At 36.0% G+C, this 26564-nt stretch overlaps 1 protein-coding gene across 2 annotated transcripts; it reads left to right on the top strand.

Moving 5' to 3' along the window:
- The first annotated feature begins 295 nt into the window (after positions 1 to 295).
- Positions 296 to 25754, top strand: RIOK3 (RIO kinase 3). 2 transcript variants are annotated; one of them, XM_044666583.1, is made up of 13 exons: positions 296 to 536; positions 6504 to 6622; positions 7769 to 7866; positions 7952 to 8059; positions 8525 to 8634; positions 9666 to 9809; positions 13386 to 13513; positions 16698 to 16895; positions 17806 to 17965; positions 20848 to 20928; positions 21025 to 21114; positions 21628 to 21735; positions 24019 to 25754. In XM_044666583.1, exons 1-13 carry the CDS (start codon positions 474 to 476, stop codon positions 24124 to 24126), a joined length of 1515 nt encoding a protein of 504 aa, XP_044522518.1. In that variant the 5' UTR covers positions 296 to 473; the 3' UTR covers positions 24127 to 25754. The 2 variants fall into 2 exon arrangements, with proteins under 2 accessions (XP_044522518.1, XP_044522513.1); XM_044666578.1 differs by having other exon boundaries at positions 7721 to 7866.
- The last annotated feature ends 810 nt before the right edge of the window (positions 25755 to 26564 follow it).

Below are 26564 nucleotides of genomic sequence, written 5' to 3'. Positions count from 1 at the left end.
TGTGAACCTCTGAACAATTTCAGTGAGTCACTTAGCCAGGTTGCTCCCCAGCGATCCCTCCGGAGCAAAGATGTCCGACACACCCTTCCCCCTCCCCCAGTGCTCCTTTCCCCTCCCCCTAAACCTGCTCTCGGGAATCGAAAACAAGTAGCCTGTTCAGTTTTCAATATAGAATTTAGTACAGAGCCGGAAGTGAGGTTATGCTCTAAGAGGGTGGGGCGGGAAGATGAGTGACGCAGGCGGAAATGCAGGAAGAGAGGACCAATGGGAAGCGATCGTCGCTGGGGTGAGGGCGGAAGAGAAGAGGTTCAGTTCCGGACTCCGCCGTCGCCATCTGTCACCTCCGCCTCCGGCTCCCGCTGCCTGTAGTCTTGCCTGGGCCTCGCCGCCGTCTCCGCCTTCTTGTCCTAGATCTCACAGTGCTCGCGCTGTCTCATTCCGCCGCTTGCTTTTCTATTCGTTGTTCTCTGCAGATGGATCTGGTTGGTGTCACCACTCCTGAGCCTAGGCCAGGTTCGGCTTGGGGGCCAAACAAGGTAAGGGACGGGGAGTGGAGCGGGTAGAAGGGGTGGGGTGGGGGAGACGATCTTCCCCAGAAACAGTTGTGTCTACTTCAAGTCCCCGACATCCCGAATCTAAAGTCAGCTCGGGCGGATAATGGGGGCCCTCGTTCCTTAGAAAAGGCGGTGGCTTTCCCTTTGGGCGGCTAGGTAGTGGTGATTGGCCGCCAAGGATGAACTGGATTGAGGAGTAAAAACCGCGATTCCGCGTGGTCCTGTAGTAGGGAGGTTTTTTTCTTCTCCTAGAAACCGGGGAGTAACGAGTCCTTTCCTACTTTGTGTTTTCCCTTTTAGAAGCCCTCGATGATCGCTACTCCCTCCTCGATTGTGTCTTTAAAAAAAAAAAAAAAAAAAGGAGTTGAAAACGTTGGTTTTTTTTATAGACCAACTCGCCCGAGAGTAGACTGGCAGTTTGATGATCGCCGTGGTATCAGTGGTTGCTAGAATTCTTTCTGCCTTCTCTTGACAAATGTAAAGGGACGCTCACAATTCTTTTCAAACGTCGATGTGTTAAAAGGTAGAACGAGGCATTTCCCACGCAACGCTAAAGTGCTGGAGCTTTTCTTCATATAGTTTTTAACATCATTTATCATCTTTTTATATAATGCTAGGCTGAAACGGAATGCTTAACATTTCACATTTTTACTTTTTCAGGATCCGTTGTCAAAAGTATTTTTATAAGCTAGAATGAATCGTTGTATAGGAGAATGAGTCACTATGACTTTCTGTCCTCACCTTGATTATGATATACGTGTGCTTGCTGAGACTTGCTTTTTGTTTCTAGGATTTGTTACCATCAAATTATGGTCTAAATAGCAAAAAATAAAACATTTTTCAAAAATTGCTTTTTCTCCATTTAGTGATTAACCATTTAGAGGGTGAGATTTTAGGTTACATATCTTCCTGAAAAGGAGAATAATTATCTGATTAAAATTTTTTTATTACAGATGAATTTAAAGAAAATAAGTTTTATTCATTAAAGCACCTGTAAAAGTTCTCTAAAGTAGTGAGAATCACGTTAGCTTCATCTAAACTGTTAATGAGTTTTTTTGTTTGCTGACTAAGAGAGTGAATTTTACTTTACCTATCTAGACATATTCATCAAAGCCACTGGTAATATAGAAGTGATACCAGACGTTATTTTTAGTGTCTCTCATGACTTTACACTTTTCAGGAAAACACTCACTGTGGTTTTACTATGATAATATAGGAAATTCAAAGAAAAACCAAATGCCTAATTTTTTCTTAATACTTTGTTTAGAAGAGTTATTGTCCTTTTGTTACTATAGATGAGCTTAAATAATTGAAAAAGCACTCATTAAGCACTTAATACTTCTTAAACACCCCATTTCTTAGTGGTAATGGTTGTGCTAAGTATTTGGAATACAAATCAAAAACACAGGGTTCCTACTTTCCCAAGAAGTATTATATTTTTAGGTATTATTGACTCCCCCATTCTGATGGAGGAGGTATACACAAAATACCTGGGAAAGTAGTGTCTAGAAAAGAGTACTTTGGTCCAGAAAGTTACAAAGATGGTGAGTTGAGCTATAAGAAGTAGATAGACACAGCCCAATCCAGGAAATGACAGGATTGGTTTTTTAATATAATTCCAGAACTGGTGGATTAGGGGAGAGAAGGAATGAATACCCAAGCCAACAAGGTAGTGAGGCTATGGAAGAGATGGAGAAAGAATAAGAAGTAAAATGAAAAATGGTGATGAGGGTTTTCCTGAAAGAGTAATTTATGAGAGCATGGGCCCTAGAGCTTCAGAAGTTCTTCTGTTACTTTTATGTATTTTTACTAAGTTAATTGAATTTAGACATAATCAGCTAGTGGTAATGTTAATAAATACTATGATTGTTAAATTCCAGGCAGTTATTTTAATAAGGCTAATAAACATGTGAAGAAAAAGATTATCATCCAGATGAAAGATGTCTAATTTTTAGAGCATATATTTTTATAAGATATATAAAATGGGTGGAGATGATTTACATTTGGATTTGTTTCTGGTCTCATCTACAAAATTACAGGTTAGTCTGCTGCTATTTGAGTGCTTAAGTCCTATGGTTAAAGGTGGGGGCAAGTAGTTGCTTAACTTTTAGTGAGTAGGAAGGATATTTCCTAGTAAAGAGGAAGTTTATGTTTATTTGTTGGAATGTATTTAGTAAATTTAGAAACAATGAGGCAGTAAGCCTGGCCATCCGTCACAGAGATTTTTGGGGAATATCCAATAAATCAAGTGTTTATTTAAATGCCTGTTATGGAACAGTCACTAGATAATAAGAGACAGATATGAAACACCCCTTGCTCAACAATATATATTTGTAAAGTTATTCTATACAGAGTATTTTGGGGGAAGAGGCATTAGCAGTACGGGGAGCAGATCAGGAAAAGCCCCATGCAGGTAGAAATGTTTGAACTGGAGGAAGCTGGGACCAAAAGGAAATAGCACCCTATTGGTATTAGTGGATAGTAGAAGGAAGTCAGTTTGTATATGACTTTGAATGCTAGTTTGAGTTTAAATTTGATCCCATAAGCCTATTCCTGGCCTATGAAGATGTGGCAAGTTTTCTTTAAAAAACACAAATACTCCTTTTAGGGGCTATAACCTAACTCCTGAATGAGATGAATCATTCTAATTAGTCACCTAATTGAAAGAATAAAAGATGAGTTCCTAGAAATATATGAAAGCACCAGAAGTGAGAAAAGGAGTGAAGGACATCAAAAACAAGTGTTGCATTGATCCAGTTGGCAATCTCACTAAATCATCTTATTCTATTTTTTTATATTTGCTTTAAGTTGCCGACCCCTTATTAGGTAGAAGGTAGCTATTACAGAGGATTGATATTTATCTTGGTGGGGGTATGAAGAACAGTTTGGAGGTGGGAAATATTAGAAGCAAAACCAGACTGAGACTGTGTCAGGGAGGCATGAGGGGCTGTATATACTAGGCAGTTGTGATGGAAATGGAACAAATGTGACGTGCATTATTAAGAAAACATTAACAGATTTGACTGTAAGTAATGAAGGAAGGGGTATTGACTTGGGTGAGAAGAATCAAGTCAGAGTCAGTAGGCAAGATATCCCTTGGGGAGAGCTAGATGGCATATAAAGCATTGTTTCAGAGGCTTTGGGTGGCGTACTGCTCTTGGAGATTTGGTTAGGACAGTGCCAGTCCAAGTGAGGAGAAGCAGGATGTGAGCAGCAGGGCATATGGCAAGATGGCCTAGGTTTGGTTTTTAGTAGAGTATAGACTTAGAAGTTTGTGAAGGTGAATGTCTTAGAGGCAAGGACAGAGGAGCCTATGGTCATTTTGAGAAAGAATTGGGATTCTCTTAAAAGCATATTGAAGTTCAGAAAATGCTTAAGTTAGATCTAGAGTTAGATCTTCTCCAAGATGTCAGAGGTGATTCACTCTAGAGCTTCAAATATGATGTTTGTTAGAGGAGCCAATTGTAAGGGCAGAGACCAGGAAAGATGACTTTAGTTTGGGACATAAAAAGTTCAAGGTAATGACTTGGTTGATTTATGTGTGTGTGTGTGTGTGTGTGTGTGTGTGTGTGTGTGTGTGTGTGTGTGTGTGCATACATACATGTATATTTGTATAATATATAGTTTTTTTAAACTCCTGAGAGATTTATTATAGTTACTTGTTTATGTGGCACATTAAATGAGAGGTTCTTAACCTTTTTGTGTGTCACTGACTCTTTTGGCAGTCTAGTGAAGCTATAGACTACATGTTTGTTGCCTGTATTTATAATAGAAGAAAATGCCAAATTTCAGTTAAAAGTTAGTGAAAATGAAGGTGTAAATTCTTTTTTTTTTCAGCCAAGTTCACAAACCCCTTGAAATTACTTCATGTCTATGTACTGTAGATTAAGAATTGCATTAGAGTTAGGATCCAGAAAGATTTTGACAGGCTGAAACGTTGGCTAGAATCGAATAAAATGGTATTTAGCAGGTAGGAACGGAAGAAGTATAGCAGTATTGCAGTTTGTCTGAAAAAGATCTTAGTGGGCTTGAGGCTCAAATGTGACTTGAATGTGATTAAGGCAGCCAGAAAAGCTAATTTAATCTTAGACTGCATAAAAAAGAAAGATTATCTGGAAGTGGGAGGAGAAGAAATAATAGCAGTAGTAATAATAATAGCTAGCACATATATAGTGCTTTAAGGTTTGCAAAGGATTGTATATATATTATCTCATTTGATCTTCACAACAACCTTGGGAAATAGATATTATTATCCTTATATTACAGATGAGGAAACCAAGGCACATTGAGGTCAAGTGACTTGCCCAGTAAGTGTCTGAGACAGGATTTTGAACTCCGATTTTCTTGTCTCTTAAGTCCAGCATTACTCACTGCAGGGAAGTATTAGTCCTTCTGAACTTTGTGCTAGTCACGCTATATCTGGAGTGTTGTGTTCAGTTATGGCCAAATGCCACATTTTAGGGGAGACATTGATGAGCTGGAAAATGGCCAGAGCAGGGTGACTAAGATGTTAAAGGGCCTAAAATCATGCCATAAGAGGATTGGTTGAAGGAAATGGGCTTGTTTAGCCTGGATAAGAGTGGGTTTAAGGGGTGGGAATGGGGCATGGGATTGGATAATGATAAGAGCTTTTTAAAAGTATTTGAAGGGCTGCTATATTGAATCAACATTAGACTTGCTCCATTTGGCCTCAAAAGTAGAATTAAAAATAATAAATAGAAGTTGCATCATTTGATTAGGCTTACAAGGAAAAATGGGCATGTCGGTCAATAAATATTAAGGATCTACTGTGTGCCAAAACACTGTGTTAAGTGCTACAGGATGCAAATATGGGGGGGGGGGGACAAAAACAGTTTCTGCCCCCAAAGGAGCTTACAGTTTAAGGAAGGAGGGAACATCAACATGCAAAAGGAAGCTGAAAGGAAGTTGGAGGAGGAAAGTACCTGTCCTAAGAGCATGAAAGAAAAGCCTAGAGCAATGTAATCTAGTGGGAAATGACCTGGGTGTCATCTCTACCTGGAGGTTTGGGGAGGAGCTTTTTATTCAACAGGACCCAGACAGAAGGTACTGAGAATGATTCAGGTACTGAAGTGATGTAATCTTGCAGGATGAAAAAGTTCTGATTATGACATTCCTGGGAGAATGGCATAGTCCAAAGAAAGGCAGGCAAGTGGGAAATAAGAATTTTACAGTTTACAGATTGTACAGCTATTAAGAACTACAAATGTCCCTTGTTGCATTAAGAACCAGGTCTAGAGATGGGAGATCCTGGGTTCAAATGTGGCCTCAAGACACTTCCTAGCTATGTGACCATGGGGCAAATCATTTAATCCCCATTACCTAGCCCTTACCACACTTCTGCCTTGGAACCAATATACAATATTGATTCTAAAATAGAAGGTTAGGGTTTTTTTTAATGCCCCTTTTATGAAGAGCTCTTGTGATAGTGTATATTTGTTTACCAAATACATTCTTCATTCTGAATATCATAATTGATTTAAGTTTGGGCCTTCCTATTTTGCTTAATCTGGAAGTGTATTGGACCACTCAGGTACTCCAATCCCAGTGCCAATTTTGACCTGTTGTGTTTCTGACCTGGGCCACTAAAGTTCTCTTTAGGCAGCTGGGTGGTCTCCCAATCGATTGGCATAGCCCATTGGTGCTCTGAACTCTGGAGTTCAAGTGAGCCACTAGCATCAGCCTCTCTAATAGAAGGGATTACATTATGTGTTACCATCCCAGCTTTTAATTGATTTTTAACAGAAAATATTTAGCTTTGGAATTCAGGTGTTAAATTTAATCAGATATCTTGTTAAATATCAATGTTCTTTACTCTCTAAGATGTAAATCTACATTTGATATTATTTGGTAACGCTTACCAGGATACAGACACAAAAAAAACTAAATTATACATTGTGAAATAAAATAAAAATTTTATTTGTCTTATAGTGTCCTTGGGGTGCCCCTCAAAATACAATATCGTGTTCCTTGGCTGATGTAATGAGTGAACAATTAGCTAAAGAACTGCAATTAGAAGATGAAGCCACTGCTTTTCCTGAAGTTGTTGCGTAAGTATAATTTGTTAAAAACCCTAATTTTCTAGTATGATTGTTATAATTTCTGGTATAATTGTTAAAGGAGCAAAAATAAAATAAATAATAATTATTATTATTATATTAAATTATTATATTATATAAAAAATAATAATAATAAGGCAAGCATTTATTAAGAACCTACTATGTGCCAGGCACCATGCTAAGCACTGAGCAAAAGCCACTTGGGGAAAGGGGGTGTCTCATCTCCTTCATCTGTAAAAAGAAAGGATTGAACTATATGACTATAGGTGCCTTCGAGCTCTATAAAAAAAAACCTGGAAGAGGTTTTTTTTTAGACTTTATCTTACTGAGTAAAATGTACTTTTTCCCCTAAACTTTTACATAGTATCAGTATTGGTGCTAAGGCAGAAGAGTGGTAAGGGCTAGGCATTTGTGGTTAAATGACTTGTGCATAGCTAGGAATTGTCTGGGGCCATTTTTGAATCCAGGACCTCCTGTCTCCAGGCCTGGCTTTCTATTCAGTGAGCTACCTAGTGTCCACCCTACTGCCCTTTTTAAAAGCAGTTTTAGATATTGAATAGTGAAGTAGATCACAAAACTACGATTAAAATGTGTATAGTGAATTTATTTTGAATTGTTTCCCCTCCTTGTGAATGAAGGACTAGTGAAGCTACTTTGAATTTCCAAATGGGCCATTTTGCATTTTGTTCCATCATTCCAATCCCAAACCTGACTAAACCCTTACCTTTCGTCTATTGGTTCTAAGGCAAAAGTGTGGTAAGGGCTGGGCTTTGGGGGTTAAGAGACTTGCCTAAGGGTCACACAGCTTGGAAATATCTGAGACCAGATTTCAACCCAAATACCTCTAGGCCTGGCTTTCAATCCATTAAGCACCTAGCTGCCCCTTTAAACTATCTCTTAAATGTATACCATTGATGACAAGGGGAATTGGGTATGGTGATATAAATGGTTAGATTCAGCTCACCTGATATAAATGGTTAGCCCTTTCCCATTGCTAAATGGGACCCAAAAAATGATTTTCCCGTGGATAGTGGATCATCTTTGTGCTTAAAGGATTTTATCAGTTTTACATTTTCTTATTTTGTATAGTGTTACTGAAGGACCATTTATTACCGGAGAAAACATAGATACTTCCAGTGATCTAATGCTGGCTCAGATGCTGCAGATGGAATTTGACAGAGAATATGATGCCCAACTTCGGCGTGAAGAAAAGAAATTTAATGGAGATAGCAAAGGTACTATTCTATTGTATCAACTCCATTGTCCGTTAGAAAATGTATACAACATTTTACTAAATCTCAAATGTTTTGTATCTCTAAGTTTCCATTTCCTTTGAAAATTATCGAATGGTGCATCCTTATGAGGACAGTGATAGCTCTGAAGATGAAGTTGACTGGCAAGACACTCGCCATGATCCCTACAGAGCAGGTACCAGGCCTATATTCAATTTGTATATGCTAGTAGTGGTAGACGTGAGGGAAGAGGGAGAGACCTCCTTGTTTCTTATTGTTTTTTTTTTCTTTTTTTTAACCCATACCTTCCGTTTTAGAATCAATACTATGTATTGGTTCTAAAGCAGAAGAGTGGTAATGGGAGTCAAGTGACAGCTAGGAAGTATCCAAGGTTAGATTTGAACCCAGGACCTCCCATCTTTGGGCCTGGCTCTCAATCTACTGAGCCACCCAGCTGCCCCATTTTTCTTTTTCTTTTTCTTTTTTTTTTTTTTTTTTTTGAATTTTTTTTCCATTTTATGTTTTGTCATTTCTGGATTCATGATCCAGAAATGAGTAATTTGAAAATTTGCCATATAGTTTACTTGACTTTTAATTTTAAAATGTTAAATATCACAAGTTATTGTTCATTATTTGTTTCCCTTGCCTTGGCCACCTATAGCTAAACCTGTTCCTACTCCCAAAAAGGGTTTTATTGGAAAAGGAAAAGATATTACCACCAAACATGATGAAGTAGTGTGTGGAAGAAAGAATACAGCACGAATGGAAAATGTAAGTTATAGACTATAAAGATATATATATCTATAGTATACTCTAGAACATGGTTTATCTAAAGCTGTGGCCTCCAGTCCAGTTGTATTTAAAAACATAAAAACCATTCTTTGCTCTCAAGCTAACAAAAAACAGGTGCCGTGCTCTAGAAGCATATCTGAATAAGATGAAATATAGAATACTTATGGGAAAAGTTCAAAGTCTTCAGTTGACAAAAGTTTCATAAGAATATAAATTACTTCATTACAAAAGGAACTTTGTAAAAATGAATGTAAATACGAATTTTGGGGAACTTTAGAGCAAAACGATATATTTACTATTTAAAACAGTGGTTCCCAACTTTTTTGGCCTATCACCCCCTTTCCAGAAAAAATATTACTTAGCCCCCTGGAAATTAATTTTTAAAAAATTTTAATAGCAATTAAAAGGAAAGATAAATGCACCTGTGGTCATCAACCGCCTAATTGCTGCAACACCCACCAGGAGGTGTTAGCGCCCACTTTGGGAATCACAAGTATCTTGGTAGACCAGTGCTTTACCTTAAGTTTTTTAGTTTGGAATCTAGTTTCTTTATAGTGTGAAAAATATCATACAGTTCAGTTTTGTCTTTGAAAAGAATTATTAAAGTTGGTAGTAAGTGAATTTTTTTCTTTCTGTATAATATCTATAGGTCCTATTGTCTTGTAAATCCTAGCATTGTTGTTTAGTCATTTCAGCCTCTTTGTGACCCCATTTGGAGTACTAAGCAAATATTATAGGAAAACTTAGAAGTAAAAAAAAAAATGTAAGAAATGTTTGTATTATTTAGGTCTTCTATCTTATTAATTAAAATGTTTGGTAACACGGAGAATTGAGTTCCATTCAATTTTTCAGTTTTTTTTTTTCATAATGCATTGAGAGTATGGATTTACCTAATATCAAATTTGATAATCTTTTATTGATGGCATGGGGCAATATCTTTTTAAAGTCTTTTAAAGTAATCCTTTATATTGTAGCATAATAATAGTAATATGTTAAATTTTTATTGGTAGTTTGCACCTGGATTCCAGGTTGGAGATGGAATTGGAATGGATTTAAAACTACCAAATCAGGTTTTTAATGCTTTAAAACAACATGCCTACTCTGAGGAACGTCGGAGTGCCCGGGTCCATGAGAAAAAGGAACATTCTACAGCAGTAAGTATTCTCAAATTCTTGTGTCTTTAGTCAAAAGACAACACTTCACTTTGGTATTAGAATATTTACTTTTTTTTGGTAGTGTTTTTTTTTAAGCCTTACCTTCCATCTTAGTCTCAATACTGTGTATTAAAAGGTAGAAAAACAGGAAGGGCTAAGCAATATGGGGTGTTAAGGGACTTGCCCAGTGTTACATAGCTTGGAAGTATCTGAGGTCAGATCTAAATCCAGGACCTACCGCTTCTAGGCTTGGCTCTCAAACCATGGAACCACCTACCTGTCCCCTTATTAGTATCTTTTAACAGGAGAGGCAGTGTATTATAGTGATTACTCAGGAAGACCTGGGTTCACTTTCTGCCGCAAAACAGACTGGCTGTGAAGCTGGTCAAGTTACTTAAACTCTTAATTCCCCGGCCAACTTTAAGACTATGAGCAGAGCTGGTGCCAGTTTGCATTGATAAAAGGAGTTTGCTCACTAGTGTTTCTTATGTGATGACATCAAAGGAATGAAACCAAGTACAAACAATTTTTTTCTCCCATTACATATAAAAACAATTTGTAAGAATTTTTTGAGTTCTAAATTCTCTCCCTCCCCTTCTTGAGAAGGTAAGCAGTTTGATATAGATTATACATGATATACATTATACATTTCCATTTGCAGTCATGGAAAACCCATCTTCACATACAGATAATAAAGTAAAAAAAAAAACATGCTTTGATCTTCGATTAGACTCCAAAAGTTCTTTCCTCTGGAAGTGGAGAGTATTTTTCATTATAAGTCCTTTGGGATTGTTGGATTATTGTATTACTGTATTAGCCCAAATATAGTGCAATGATTTTTTCCCCAGTATGTACTGTTGAAAGTCACATTCACAGGGGCAGCTGGGTGGCTCAGTGGATTGAGAGCCAGGCCTAGAGGCGGGAGCCTTTATCACTCTTCTGCCTTGGAGCCAATACACAGTATTGACTCCAAGAGAGAAGGTAAGGGTTTAAAAAAAAAAAAAGAAAGAAAGAAAGTAAGTCACATTTGCACTATATTTGAGCACTTCCAGCTTTGAAACCATAAGTTGTGTATCGCGCACCTCAGCATACGTAAGAAGCATGGCTATCTCCTAGGCAGATAAGAAATGCCCACCAAACGCCTATTTGTTTTGATATTCCAACAAATATCACCATTAAATACTAAAGGTGACAAATCGATGTTGACTAAAACTACTGGAAATGGAGAAAACTAGACTGACCGTGATGCTTGCAGTCACATCTGACAGGTGAAAGCTGACTCCCTACGTAATTTTAAGGTGTAAAACATCGGGAATGATCTTTTGTGTGTAGGAAAAGGGATGGATGAATGAAGAACTTGTGTTAGATTGATTGAATGTGGTCTAGGGTGGGTGTCTGGGTGCATTAACTGTGTCAGAGAGGAATGCTCATACTTGATGTGTTCAAGGGTCACCTGACTGAAAACGTGAAGAAGAGAATTGCTGAAATGCGCACAGAGCTAGTTGTTATTCTGGGAGGAATGATGTTGCAATTACAAGTGTTAGATGTAGTAATTAATAAGCCATTCAGAGGTCATTTGAGGAAAGGATATAACGAGTAGATGTTGGCTAGAAAACATGAACTTTACTCCATCGAGAAAAATAAAGAAACCATCGGTCACTGTATTAGGGAACTGGATCAAAACTGCTTGGGACAAATTCTCCACTGAGTCCATTGTGCTTGGATTTAAAAAATGTTGTATGTCAAACAGTATGGATGGTAGTGAAGATGGTGTTTTCTGGGAAGAAGAGGGTGATGGTGATTACTCAAATGATGTTTCTACTTTAGGAGATGAGGAAATAGAAGAGGAAGGAGAACATGTTTAAATATTGGAAAGTAGTTTCTCACAAGTATCTATAAAAGTAATACATATTTAATAAAAGTGTTGGCATTAAAACTTCTTTAACTTGTCTTCAGGACCTTGAAAAAACTTCGAATATAAGGCATTATTCACAAGCTAAGAAAAAGTTGTAATTTAAAAGGTGAAAATAAAATGGGTATTTCCTCTTTCTGAGTTACCCTTCAAAATATGTGGGATTTCCCTACATTTGGGGTTTTATTATAGTTGGGCTGATACAGTATTGAGAAAAGCAAAGCCTTTCACAATTGATCATCATACAATATTGCTGTTATTGTGTATGATGTTCTACTGGTTCCTGTCCACTTCACTTTGCATCAGTTCATATTCTTCTCAGGTTTTTCTGAAATCACACAGCTCATTTCCTATAGCACAATAGTATTCTATAACTATCATATACCACAATTTGTTTAGTCATTCCTCGATTGATGGGCATCCCCTTGATTTCAATTTTTTGACACCACAAAAAAAAAGCTGCTATAAATATTTTTATATATCTAGATCTTTTTACCTTTTTAAAAAAATTTCTTTGGGACACAGACATAGAGGTGATACTGCTGGGTTAAAGGGTATGCACAGGTTTATGGCCCTTTGAGCATAGTTCCAAATTGCTCTCCAGAACAGTTGAATCAAGTTCATACAACTCCACCAGTAGTGCATTAGTGTCCTAATTTTTCAACTTCACCGCTGTTTGTCATTTTCCTTTTCTATCATGTTAGCCAATCTGCTAGATGTGAAGTGGTAACTCAGAGTTGTTTTAATTTACATTTCTCTAATCATTAGTGATTTAGAGAATATTTTCATATGACTATTGCTAGCTTTGATTTTTTTTCTTCTGAAAAACTGCCTATTCATGTCTTTTGACTATTTTGTCAATTGGGGGATTACTCATATTCTTATAAATTTTACTTAGTTCTCTATATATTTGAGAAATGAGGCCTTTATCAGAGAAATTTTTTGTAAACATTTTTTCTCATTTTTCTGTTTTCCTTCTAATGCTGGTTTCATTGGTAACCCACAGATCCTTTTTAAACAAATTTTGGCTTCAAATAAACTACAGATTATTTTTTAAAATTGCTTAACTTTCTAGATCAATGATGGGCAAACTACAGCCCAGGGGCCAGATGCAGTCCCCTGAAATGTTCTATTCAGCTGTGCGACATTATTCCTAATCTGAAGAATACAATGAGTATGATACAATACAATGAAACTTCGAAAGAGTTGCCTTAGAAAACAGACTGACAGATGAGCATTTCCTTTCCTTTGGCCCCGCCCCCTCTTTAAAAAGTTTGCCCATCACTGTTCTAGATGATTAATCACTGATTTACTGTTATTTTTTATATGTTCATAATGAAACCAATTATATATATAGCCTACATACATTAATGAATATTCCAGGATTTTCCATCCAAAAAAAGATAAATTTTATCAGAATAGTCTTTTTTCTTCATATTTATAATCAAATTTCAATAATACATATTACTTATATTATAGGTACATTAAAATAGCAAGAAAATTAAAACAACCAAATCTGTCATCACAGTGTTCGGGAAAGAAAAGTCTACCCCCTTAAAGTATAAAGTCAATGGGTGAAAAAATTTCGACTTAGTTTTTTTGATGTGTGTGTGTAAATTATATAGTTATGTTATGATTTGCACATGGAATTGTTTTTTTTACAGGAAAAAGCAGTAGATCCCAAAACACGTTTACTTATGTATAAGATGGTCAATTCTGGAATGCTGGAGACAATCACTGGCTGTATTAGTACAGGAAAGGAATCTGTGGTCTTTCATGCATATGGAGGGAGGTAAATAAGCAAAATATTTTCATTCAAAGATACTATGGGTCAAGGACATCCCTTATAGTATTCATTATTTACATAATTATACTTTATATTTTAATACTTCTATTTGCCTAGTGTGGCAGCCTTTGGGTCCCCAAGGTCACTTTCTTGCTAGGATGTGACACTGAAATAGCATTTATTAGAGAAATCCTTTCTTAAATGAAATGTTCATATTTTAACTGAAGGAAAGAAATGTTTGAAAGCCTCTATTACTTATAACAATCTTTTAATTCATAATATCTTAACTAGAAACATTTTCCGACTTTGCTATATATTATTTACAGAAAAATATATCTCCCTCTCCCCCTCACCTCACATGAACCAAAACTAAAGCTGCAGTGAAATTTTCAAATCTGATAAATCCTGGTGGAAATAAAAGATTTCTTTTTGGCAGATAGTGGAGACTGGAGTCTAAATAAGGAAGGTAGCTACTGAGAACTTCTATGATGCTTGAGGTAGGGGACGAGGGCAAAAGTATACATTGTAGGAAGCCTATGTTCCATTACAAGAAAGTGTTGTCAGGAGGCACTAAAATTCACCTACTTGATATGTGTGGATGAACTTTCCAATACCTGTAAGGTAGTATTGGCTCAGAAAGCTTTTCCCATTTTGTAGCAAAGGAAAAGCGTACCTTTGGAAGAAAAAGATAATGGTAAATTGTATGACACCTAGGAGAGGCAGGTCAGAACTATAATGATGGAATCTGGAGAATCAATTAATCTTCACATTATGAAGAACTAAAGAAAATTATTAAGCACTTAATTGTGTACCAAGGACTGTGTTAAGTGCTAGGAATACAGATAGAAAAGTAAGATAGTTCCTCACCTAAACAAGCTTACATTTTAATGGGGGAGATAACAGAGGAGAGTTGTAAAGAGGAAAAGGGAAAAGAGAGTTAAGGTTTGGGAAGTCACAAAGCTAAAAATGGGCAAAAGGGCTGCTGTCCATTGACTATTAACTAAATGCTCTTTCTAAAGGAAATGGTAGTGTTGATGCAATTATTGCTCTCAGAATGAAAGGCAGAGGGGAGGATACACTAGAATTTTTCTCTTTTACCCCCTCTCCCCCACTGTGTGTGTGTGTGTGTGTGTGTGTAAATGCTTTTTCAAAATAAGCTGACAAGGAATACTTAGTTTTCGTGTTAAAGAGAAGAGAATAATTAAATACAAGGGGCATGCTGGTTTATATTCCCATGTTGGCCAATCAATCTTTTCGTTATAAATCAATTACTTCTGAAGGTGCTATTGAGGATACAGAAGAGATAAGTTATAGATTTAGCCCTTAAAGTTAATTATAAAGATAATACTGCAAGGCAAACCTTTTTAGAAGACTATATAAAATAAAGTGTTTAGTTGGCAGTAGAATTCTGGTGTCTCAAACAGTGGCACTGAGAAGCTTATTGTCCTGCAAGAGGTGTTCTATAGAGCCTTTTGTCCCTTTTTATTGGTGACTATAATTACCTTAACAATTCTTTGTGAAGAGAGACAAGTGGTAGTATAATTAAAGGAATGGTTATCAATCGTTGGTGTCAAACTATAATAGGAACAGATTCCTGTGGGTACCTGCACATTGACTAAGAAAACCACAAATAAATATTATCTATGTTGTATTTTATTTTTATTTATTTTGTTAAGTATTTCATCATTACCTTTTAATCTGGTAGGAAGTACTGCATTTGACATCCAGTATAAATTGAATACTTTTGAGTCCAATGATACAGGGTTAAAGTATTATGGGACTTGAGATAGAAGAGTTGATGGGGGAAAAGGAAGAATTTGAATTTAAACTAGAAAAATGAAAAGGAAAAACATCTTAGTATTGGGTCTTCCAGGTCAGGAAACAGTACTAGTGAGGCAGGGAGGTGAGAATTACCATTTTTCCCTTCCAGAAGTCTATATAGTAAGTTTATCCATATTTCATTTCACATACTTCTTCAGTCCCAACTTTCCCAGTTATTCTAAAAGCTCCTCATGAGATGTGTTTCCAGACCCTTTGCTATCTGCTAATCATCTCTTAAAATGTGCTCAGAGTGCTGCTGACATGATCTTTCCATGACAGAGGGCAATGATTGTTCCTTCTCTTGCTGTGTTAAGTAGCTTGAGATAGGTTAAGCTTTTTTTGTTAACTATGTTATACCATCATTTCATACTGATACTGTAGTCAACTGAAAGTTCTTTTTCATGGGAACTATTTAATGATTCCTCCCAAACCAGGATAAATCGTTTTTTAAAACTGAAGTGCAAAATTTTATATTTTCAGGCCTTTGTCATGATCCAAATAGATGACAAAAGAGCTAACCAGCTTGGGGCAGAAAACAGTCTTTAGCACACCACTGGGGAATTCCTTTCTGGTTGACATTACTCATCATTTTTTTGGTTATAATCTTTCATTAAAGGATGAAAAAGCATTCATTAAAGGTTTACTATAATATCAGGCCTGAACTGTGCAAAGGACTAGGGATACACATTTTAAAAGTGAGTCGGTCCTTACCCTCAAGGAGCTTACATTCTAATGGGGATATACAGTAGAGGTAGCTAGGAGATGTTTTTTTAGTCAGAAAAGTCATAGGGAATGAGGATTTTATTTCATTGGCAAGTCAACCAATTAAATTTTCTTTTAACCTAATCAGGAGAGTGGACTGTTATATAAGTCACATTTTCCTTACTTGCCTGCAAAGATGTCATGAAAAACTTTTGTCAGCCACCATTCTGAAATCGAGATACACATGTTTACAACATCTGCCATTCTGCTGGTCTAATGATATGAAAAAGGACATGAGAGGGCCCACATTGTCAGTTTTAGGTATATTTTTTAGGTAGTTTTTCATATAATAAAAAAGTTGGAAAATATTTTGCCTTTTAAAATATCATGTATTTGTTTCTTGGGTTTATCACCAGAATCATTAAGAGGAAAATTAAGTTACTAAATCCTGCTGAAAAATGATTGACATTCACATGAAACTTGTCTATCAAAATCATAGTTTTTATAATGATTCAAGATTTGTGGACCTTTTTAGAGAAAAAGACTTGATAATTTCTCAAAATAGGATTGGCTTTTGAAGTTCTGTTTAAAGACTTAGTTATCTTAGAATATTCATTTAGAAAGGATCTGGAAAAGTGCACTATCTCGACTTTATTTTTCTTTTTAGCATGGAAGAAGGGAAGGAAGATAATAAAGTTATACCTGCAGAATGTGCCCTAAAGGTATTTAAAACAACTCTTAATGAATTCAAGAATCGTGACAAGTATATTAAGGATGATTTCAGGTTTAAAGACCGCTTCAGTAAATTGAATCCACGCAAGATCATCCGTATGTGGGCAGAAAAAGAAATGCACAATCTAACAAGGTACATACAGAAAATCAAAAGACCAGAGGGGATCTTGGGTGTCTTGTCATTGTTGTTTTAGGTGTCCTAAATATAAATATAAAGACTTATCAGTTAAGAAAGTTCTTGCTCTTTCTTCATAACAAGAGTTTTTAAATACCACAGTGAAATGTTTTCCTCTCTATTATACAGATTCTCCACACTAAAATGAAAAACATTTTTTTCTTTCCCTAGAGAAAATGCAGAACAACCAGGCATTTTCCTCTATATATTTATGTTGCTGAACTATTAAAAAAAATATCCCTTCGTTTTCTTTTCTATGGGCTAAATAATCTGTTTTCATTTACATTCATATGAAATTAGACTAAAGATTTTCTCAAGCTTTTGTGTTACATGTAATTTAAAATGGAAATTTTTCTGAAGGATGTTTTTGTTTTGCTAGTTTTAATTTTTACCCTATTTATAATTCAGATTTATATTTCAGTGAACAACTTAGAAGTAGATTAAAAACTTGGAGACCAGGTGTCCAGTGCCCTTATTTTTATAGCTGAAGAAACTAGGACTCTGTGAAAGGTTCTATGATTTGCATTCATATGATTGCACATTGAGTTTTGAGCCAGAGCCAGAACTAGGGCCTTCATCTGCCAACAAGGTTCTTTTTTCTGCTTCTTGGGACAGCATAGAAGTTTTTATAGATCTTGAAAAATTATATTTTTCATGGTGACTTTTTTATCATATTATTGTGATTTGGTTTTGCTTTTGGAAGTACATATTTACTTAAATATAATAATTATGAGATTAAAAACTACAAATATAGGCAAAAGATAATAAATCCTGAGTAGAAGGCATATTTTTAAATGTTTCCCCCCAACCTATAGCTCTCTGATTTTTAAAAACACTGCCCTTGATGATTTTCCTCCCCTGCATACAGAATGCAAAAGGCTGGTATCTCTTGCCCAGAAGTGGTGATGCTTAAGAAACACATTTTGGTCATGTCTTTTATTGGTAAAGATCAAGTCCCAGCTCCCAAACTAAAGGAAGTAAAGCTCAGTAGTGAAGACATGAAAGAAGCCTACTATCAAACTCTCCAGGTAAGTTGAAATTTTCTTGTATGTTTTTTATAGAAACTTCCTTTCACAATTCTATATTTTCAGGTTTTGAAATGACACTAATGTCACACTATTTTTGAGGAAGTCTTTGTGTTCGTAAATCTGAAGTTATAGGGAGAGAGATGCATATGTTTTCATAAAGTCAGATAAATAAACACTTGAGGATCATTTTATATTTTCTTTCTATCAATACCATTAGTACCATAGGAGAAACATGAGATTTGATACCATCATATTCATTTAATCCCTCAAACTTAACCAAATAAAATTTGATGTTATTACATATGTTAAAAAATGTGGTGTTTCATTTCTTTGTTTACATAATAAGTGCTATGGCTCTAAAATTTAAAAATGTTTTTACTTATGCAGATATTTTTATTTTTTTAATGTTAAAAAAATTTTTTTTAAACCCTTACCTTCCACCTTAGAATCAATACTATGTATTGGTACCAAGACAGAAGAGTGGTAAGGAGGAGGCAGCTGGGTAGCTCAGTGGATTGAGAGCCAGGCCTAGAGACAGGAGGTTGTAGGTTCAAATCTGGCTTCAGACACTTTCCTAGCTGTGTGACTCTTGGCAAGTCACTTGACCTCCATTACCTACCCTTACCACTCTTCTGCCTTGGAGCCAATACACAGTATTGACTCTAAGACAGAAGGTAAGGATTTAAAAAAAAAAAAAGTAGAAGAGTGGTAAGGGCTAAGCAATGGGGGTAAGTGACCTACCAAGGTTCACACAGCTAGGAAGGATCTGAGGCCAGATTTGAACCTAGGACCTCTCATCTTTAAGCCTGGCTTTTAATCCACTTAGCTACCCAGCTGCCCTCATGAAGATACTTTTAGAAGAGGTACTTGAGATTTTTTTTTTTTAAACCAAAATTTCTCCCCCTTGGCATATATGTCTTTAACAATGTCTAGCTAAGGAAGAGATAAGAGAGAATAAAAGCCATAGCAAAATAAGGATATTCAATAGGAACAACATTGAGGATACACTGAGTTGATTCAGCTCAAGGAAGTTCCTTTTCCCTTGCCTGAGCTACCCTAAAGGACATACCAACCAAACATCAGAGAGAGCTCTTGGAACTCTCTGTGCTTACTTTGTATTCAGGTGGCCAAGAAGGATGGCAGTAGCCTAAGCCATTGGCCCTCTGAACCAACGAAGACTTACCAACCAAGACTTGAGGGTGGTTTGGATAATTTTAGAAGAAAAATTAGCCTAATTTGCATGGCGTGGGGTTGGAGTATTAGAATATTGTTCCCACCACACTTGAGAAACTGTTAAAGTAGGATGATAGGAACACTAAAGAGTTGTCTGAATTGTTTTTCCTGCATTGCGTTAAAGAATTAATACCTTTCCTTATGGCAGAAAGTTAAAAGTATTCAAGCAAAAACTATTTTGGGAGGGTGAATTTTTCTCTTTGGAGAGCGAAGTGGTGGGGAAACAAAAATGGAAATCCTAATGGAACTTTGACCTGGAAGGACTTTAAAATTCATCCTGGCCAGTTCTCCCATTTTACAGATGAGATAAAATAACAGTTTGTGATAATGTAATAATGATATCTAGCCCAAGAGGATAACTAATTTATGCCTTGGGCATTACTAGCACTTTACTCTATGATGTAAGGCACTGACAGAGATGAGAAAAATGAGGCTTGGAAGTTTAAGTAATTTATCACCCTGTGACCTCAAGCCAAGGTAGGATTGCAGGTCTTCTGATCCTAAATCTAGGTTCCTTTATGGTTCTGTGTCATTAGACCAAAATGTAGAAATTCATTAGAATTAAGCAATTAAAATTTTTTGTTATAAGAGACAGTTTTCTGATAGGAGAGAGAAGAGTAGGAATATAGTCAGAAATAAATGTGATGTGAAAACAAAAGGCATCAGTTTAAAAAACAAAAGTTTAATAGAATGTAGATCTGGTAGTAATAGTAAATGCATTGACCTACTTCTGCTTAACTAGTTTGTAAGAGGGCTTTTCTTTCTCCCCAGAACAGAATTAAGAATTGCACGCAGGTAGAGAGCTCAGTGGATTCACATCTGGGCCTGGAGTCAGGAAGACCTGAGTTCAAATCCAGCTTCAGAAGCTTGCTAGCTCTGTGACCCTCTTTGCCTCTGGCAAAAGAATGGCAAACCCCTTGAGTGTATCTTTGCCAAGAAAACCCCATGGATAGTATTGGTGTTCTATGGTCCACAGGATCACAAGGGTTGGATGTGACTAAATTACTGCAAAAGAATTGCATGCATACTGAGGAAGTCTTATTGTAGTAGCCTATACCACAGTGTGTTTTTCTCAGTTTGTGTTGGATTTTTTTCAACTTTTTGCCCAGATCCTGAGTTATTTCAAAATTACTCAAATTTTATATATCTCAATCATTTCTGTTCATATTCAGCCCTTTATATAGGGATGTATATGTACCATACACGTAAAGAAAAAATGAGACTGTTCTTTGAAGTTGCTAATTGTTAAACCATCATTAAGATTAAGCTTTTGTTGTTTTCCCCAAAAGCAATCTTATATTTGGGCTCATTTCTGCACCTTCATGTGGGTCAGGGATCTGCATTTGTGAGATTACTGATTAGAAATAAAACCACAATTTGTGGCAATGAGATAATGAAACTATCTGGCCCAAGAGGATAGCCAATTCATGTGGCATCATTAGCAACTTACTTTATGGTGAGATAACCAGCCACAGACACAGAAAACCTCAGTTATCTTTTCCTTTCTTTCTTGTTGCTGTCTCCCAGCTCTTCAAAAAAAACAAACCAGAAAATCCCAACCTGACTTGTTGGGCCTTGTACGCATTTGAGTTCATCTGCCATATCCTGATCTATGTATAATTCCCTAAGTGCTTGCCCTTTCTTCACAGATGATGCAGCAATTGTATAATGAATGCAATCTCGTCCATGCTGATTTGAGTGAGTACAACATGCTGTGGCATGCTGGAAAGGTGAGAAATTCTTAGTCCATTAATGTCATTTGTACTTGTAATAGAACTTTCCTATATATATATATAAATCACTTTGTGCCTTGCCTTTTAAACTAGGTCTGGCTGATTGATGTTAGTCAGTCTGTGGAGCCAACTCATCCTCATGGTCTGGAGTTCTTGTTTCGAGATTGCAGAAATGTATCCCAGGTGAGAATTAAATGATGTGTCATGAGGGAGGATTAAATAATGGATTAGGGTTAAAGGAAAGTGTTATTCATAACTAAAATACTTGTAAAACATTTTAAAAGGAATCATATATTCCTCATGGCTCTAGGAGTAAAATGACTGCAAGCCTTTGCCCAATGCTTTCATGGGATAGGGGGTTAGATATTTTTTGAATAAATCAATTCAGTTGAAGTTATGATATTTAGTGTAGCCGTTTTGAATACAAACCATCAAGGAGCACAAAAGGCAAAGCTTTTGGATGTGTAAAATTTATGTTCATAGTTTATAGAAAGAAGTAGTATGTGGCTAATTTGATATTTTAAAAATGGAGAAAGGAAAACAGATTTAAATCCTGAAAAGTTAAATTTTATGGAATATTATGGCTGGAAAAATACACTAATATAATAATGTGAAAGATGTAGAATACCCAACTTGTTCATCTTGGGAAAAGTGATTTTAAAATTTCAGTGTTTGACCTTATATTCTGCTCACTAGTTTTTTCAGAAAGGAGGGGTAAGTGAAGCCCTCAGTGAACGAGACCTCTTCAATGCTGTGTCAGGCTTAAACATAACAGCAGATAATGAAGCTGATTTCCTGGCTGAGGTGAGTATTTGCAGAGACTCTGCAATTACTTATCATAGGAGGAAATAGGGAAAGGACAGAAAGAACAGACCTAGGTAATTTTATACCTTCATTTTAGCCTTTAATATCAATTTTGCCTCCCTCAAGACCTCTAACAATAACAAGTATTGATATTTCATTTCCTCCTGAGGGGATTTGACTCAGTGGATTCTCAAATCTACTGTTTGATTTTTGTTTTCTTTTTCATCTCCTTCCCTATATACTCTCTTGAGAAACTAAGATGACCAAAACATAGGCAGCAGTGATATTTGATGCTATTGGTAAATATCCTGTCTCAGGCTTCTATAATCAATATATATTGACCTTTTCCCCTTTCCTACCTCCCTTGTTTATGACCCCTAAATTACTCATCCCCCAAGACTCTGTCTTTAGCCCAATTCTTTGTTCAACAATTGTTTGTGTACCTTCTATGTGCTTATTCTGGTAAGCCATTAGATTGAGTCAAAGTGCCTTCTGTCTGCTGAGTCTGTTGCCTTGATACCATTGATTCAAATGAACATTGCAAACCCTGCCCTATCTTCTGATTTTCTAGCTTTCTGTTGAATTATCTCCTTAGCTATCACTGGCTATATTTTAAGCTTTATGTGTCTTGAAACTTCCAGATTTCCCCATAAGAAATAATTGATATTCTGTTCCAATCCAATAGACATTTATTAATCATCTACCATGTGCTCGGCATTGTGTGAAGCACTGCTGAAGTTAAAAAGAGTGACATTCCTTCCTCTCAGACAACACACAAAAGGAGGCAGGAAATCAGATTTGGGGGTTGGGAAGGAAGACCAGGGATACCCACAATGGGGGCATCTCATTCCAGGTAGTTGAAACCAAGCAGAACAGCAGATAGCAGAATGAAGTGAGCTAAAAAAAGTCAAATTTCTGCCCTCTTTAAGGGAAAGGCATTGTCAGGAGTTTGGTACTCTACTGTTTCCATCAATAACCAACACTCAAGACTTCAGAGGAAGTATTGACTCCTTTTTATTATTTTCAAATTTTTAAAATAAAAAATTCATATTTATTTTTTACCAATTACATGTAATAACAAATTTTCATATAAGTTTTCTGAAGTTATTTGATCCATATTGTCTCCCTTTTTTCTTCCCTCCCCACTTATGGAGTTGGCAAGCAATTCAATCAATATTTTTCATGTATTAGCACAGAAAACAGTTCATGACTCCTCTTTATCACTCATTCTTCCTTCACCATCCATTATCACCTTTAACAAACAATTAAGATGTTCCATGGTAATTCCTTTGTGGTAGTATCTTTTAAATTGGCCCTTTCTATTTCTGATGGCATCACTCTAGTTTAAGCTTTCCTTAGTTATTTATAGGTTTCAGAAGATTTAGAACTTGAAGGAACCTTGGACATTATCTATCAGCTATTTTGGGGTGGGTAATCAGTCTCTTTTTTTTTTTTTTAAACCTTCTGTCTTAGTGTCAAAGCCAGAACTATAGCAAGGTCTAAATAATCAAGGTTAAGCAATTACGAGGCCAGATTTGAACCCAGGACCTCCCGTCTCAGGGCCTGACTCAACCCACTGAGCCACTCCGCTACACACACACACACACACACACACACACACACACACACACACACACACACACACACACACACGGTAATCTTTGCTAAAAAAAATGTCAAATGGGGTCATGAGGACTTGCACACAACTGAAAAAAAACAGCATGTCAGGCACTTTGCTAAGTGCTAGAGAGACAAAGAAAGCAAAAACAGTTCCTGTTCTCAAGGAGCTCACAGAAGATATCGTGTAAGCAGCCAACTAAAAACGAGACATACAGATTAAATCTGAGATGGTCTGAGCATTAAGGGTGATTAGGAAAGGTGTCTTATATAGAAGGTGAAATTTCAACTGAGTCTTTCAGAAAGCCAGGGCAGCCAGAATACAGAAATGATTTCAAGCATGAAGGATAGCCAATGAAAATGCAGGGAGTAAGAAGTAGGAAGATGGAGTATCGTGTAGGAAGAACTAGTCCCAAGTTCTCTGCCAAAAAATGGTCAGTTTCTGGTGAAAATTGTTAAATTAGGGTGGCAGTGACTTACTCTCCCTCCATTCTTTCCCATTCCACCTAGCTGTCCCCACCCCACTGCTTTTATTCTGTAATTAAATATGAATTGGTCTTCACTCAGCTAAATGCTGGCCTGGTTGTAGTGCTTATGGTTTTGAAATGTGACATCAAATGTAGTGTTCTTCGAGTCAATTTTACATTTGAAATTTTAATTTTGTAGATAGAAGCTTTGGAGAAAATGAATGAAGATCATGTTCAGAAGAATGGAAGGAAGGCTGCTTCATTTTTAAAAGATGACGGAGGCCCACCAATAATATGTGATGAATAACACCAACACTTGCTGCCTCTAACTATGTTGGTGCAGTGGTGATTGTCACCTGCCAGTGGCCAGTGGAATTGTGGGTGACTTGAAATACCAAAAAAGGAAACACGAGGAGTGTACAATGGTGCTTCTGTGTTTTTTTTTTCATTGTGACCCATGTGCCAGATGTGTGGGGATTTTTAGCTTGGCACTGTAAGAATAGAATGTCACTACCTCTTATTATATGATTGGGCTAATTTAATTCTTCAGCTGCATTGTAGCTGAAGTAGACATGATTTTTGCATGATTCAGGGCATAAGTGTTTTGGTGCATATTTTTTTAAATTTAGGAAACATTTCTAAGTATATGAAGAAAGGACAGCTATATTTGGAAAAGAGAGTTTTAGTACATTTCTTTTTCTTCCTTACTGTTCCATGTTGGATATCTTCCTCTCCGGAACACTTGATGGAAGTCAGTATTTCTCAATTTTTTCTTCCCTAAATGAAGTACTTGACCATGCCTCCAAAGAGAAATGTAGATCTTCCTTAGTGAAAGCGAGGAATGAAAATTGTTTTAGAATGACTTGAGTGAAAGAGGCACCAGCCATGTGTCCTTTATTTTGGTACATTTGAAAATAGAATTCAGTCCCGTACCTTTTCAAGGCAAGGCATCATAGGTTCCTGAATCGTTCTGACTCAGATTATATATCTAAGAGTTTTAACTTGAATGTTTTACAAATTTCTTAACTTCTGGTTTTCTACTTTTAGGTTTAATTTGATAAGGATAATGTACCTGCATTTTACACTTAGAACTAAAATTTAAATTACTTGGTATGACAGAATTTGAGATTTAACCATGTTTTACATATTTTGGTGAACTTTTTATTTAAAAAATATAATACATTTTACACTTTGCTAAATTGTAACTGTGTGAAGTTCCGAGGTAGCCATTTATTTGAGGTGCCTCTAAGCAAGTTAGCTGGAAGACAATTGGAAATGATCATATGAGGAAACTAGGTATAATGCTACAACTCAGGGGTACCATTATTTACATAAAATAGACTATTTGACCTCAGTTTTAATAGAATATTCAGCACTAATTTCAGATTCTAAGAAAATTGATTGCATACCTGGGCCAACAATGAAGTTCATTAACTGCATCTTTGCTATTTTCTCAGAACTTAGATAAAATTGGAATAATTTCTAAAAACCCATATTGGTTCTGTGTTAATATAAATGCATTTTTCTAGAAATAAAAAATAAAAACCTAAATATCTATTTAAATTTGAAAACCCTCTTTTATGACATCTGAAAAATAAACCTAAGGATTCCTTTCCCCCCTCTTAGTTAAAAAAATCTTTTGTGTTGCTTTTTGCTGAATTCTAGAGAAAGATGCAGTCTTTGGTAGATAATTCATTACTTCTGAAATATGTTCTTACTACTCTGATTAGGGTTTTAAGATGGCTGGTTATTTAATGACATTGTATAAATTAAGAGAACTATCTAATTTTGAAAACCTTTAACATTAAAAAGAATTTTGGTTTTATAACATACCCTGTTTTACAAAGAGCAGAAAACCATTACTGTGTGACATTCTTGCAGTGTGCTGTGGAAATGCTCTTTTTTAAAAATTAAAAAAAAGAAAATCATTCAGTACAATGGTGGTTCTTTCGTGTGGGTCCTTCTTATAACTTTTAACTCAGTTCCCAGATGCCTAACTGTTCTCTCTCTGCAAAAATTGGGGATGTGCAGGAACTAATTGACACCTTTCCCTCATCTCTTCAGATGTGGATTTTGCAATTAAAGAAATTATTTCATTTCTATGACATATTAAAAATCTATAATAATACTTATTATATTATAATTATTGTATATGTAATACACAATTATATATAATTAATTTGGAATATATAATAATATTTTATATACAAATAAATAAAAGATTTTCCCCTTCTCTACAAAAGGAGTACTTCTGCATAAGAGAAAGTATAGGCAATGAATCCCTAATGGACTGATAAGCCAAGGAGTTGTATGATGACCTGAAAGATAAATGAATATGCTATAAAAATGAAAACAGGACTGTTTACCTCGCTTTAATAGAAAACATACTATAGGAAAATATTTCATTTCCAGCAAGGAAGAACTATTTGCTGAAATGGAAATAATAAGTAGGAACTTTGGGGACAAGTGATTGTTTCATCTTAGAATTCATAATAGAGGACAGCAAAACCAGCGACTGAAAAACCATTCAATTTGTCAGAGAACAACTTTCCAAAGGACCCAGAAAATGGAGATGGGTAATCTCATTCCCTAAAAGTTAGAGTAAGTCAGCCCAAAAGGGATGGGAAAGCACTCAAAAAAAAATCTGAAAATATATAAAGATTCCTAGGAGAAAAATGGTATTATCTAAAGAGATTAATATGGATTCACAACAAACTGACTAGCCTATTAAGAAAATAAAGAGAG

This window comes from Gracilinanus agilis, chromosome 1 (assembly GCF_016433145.1).
Source record: "Gracilinanus agilis isolate LMUSP501 chromosome 1, AgileGrace, whole genome shotgun sequence".
Taxonomy (NCBI): domain Eukaryota; kingdom Metazoa; phylum Chordata; class Mammalia; order Didelphimorphia; family Didelphidae; genus Gracilinanus; species Gracilinanus agilis.
The sequence above is the reverse complement of the archived record's forward strand: the minus strand, read 5'-3'. Positions and strand labels throughout refer to the sequence as shown.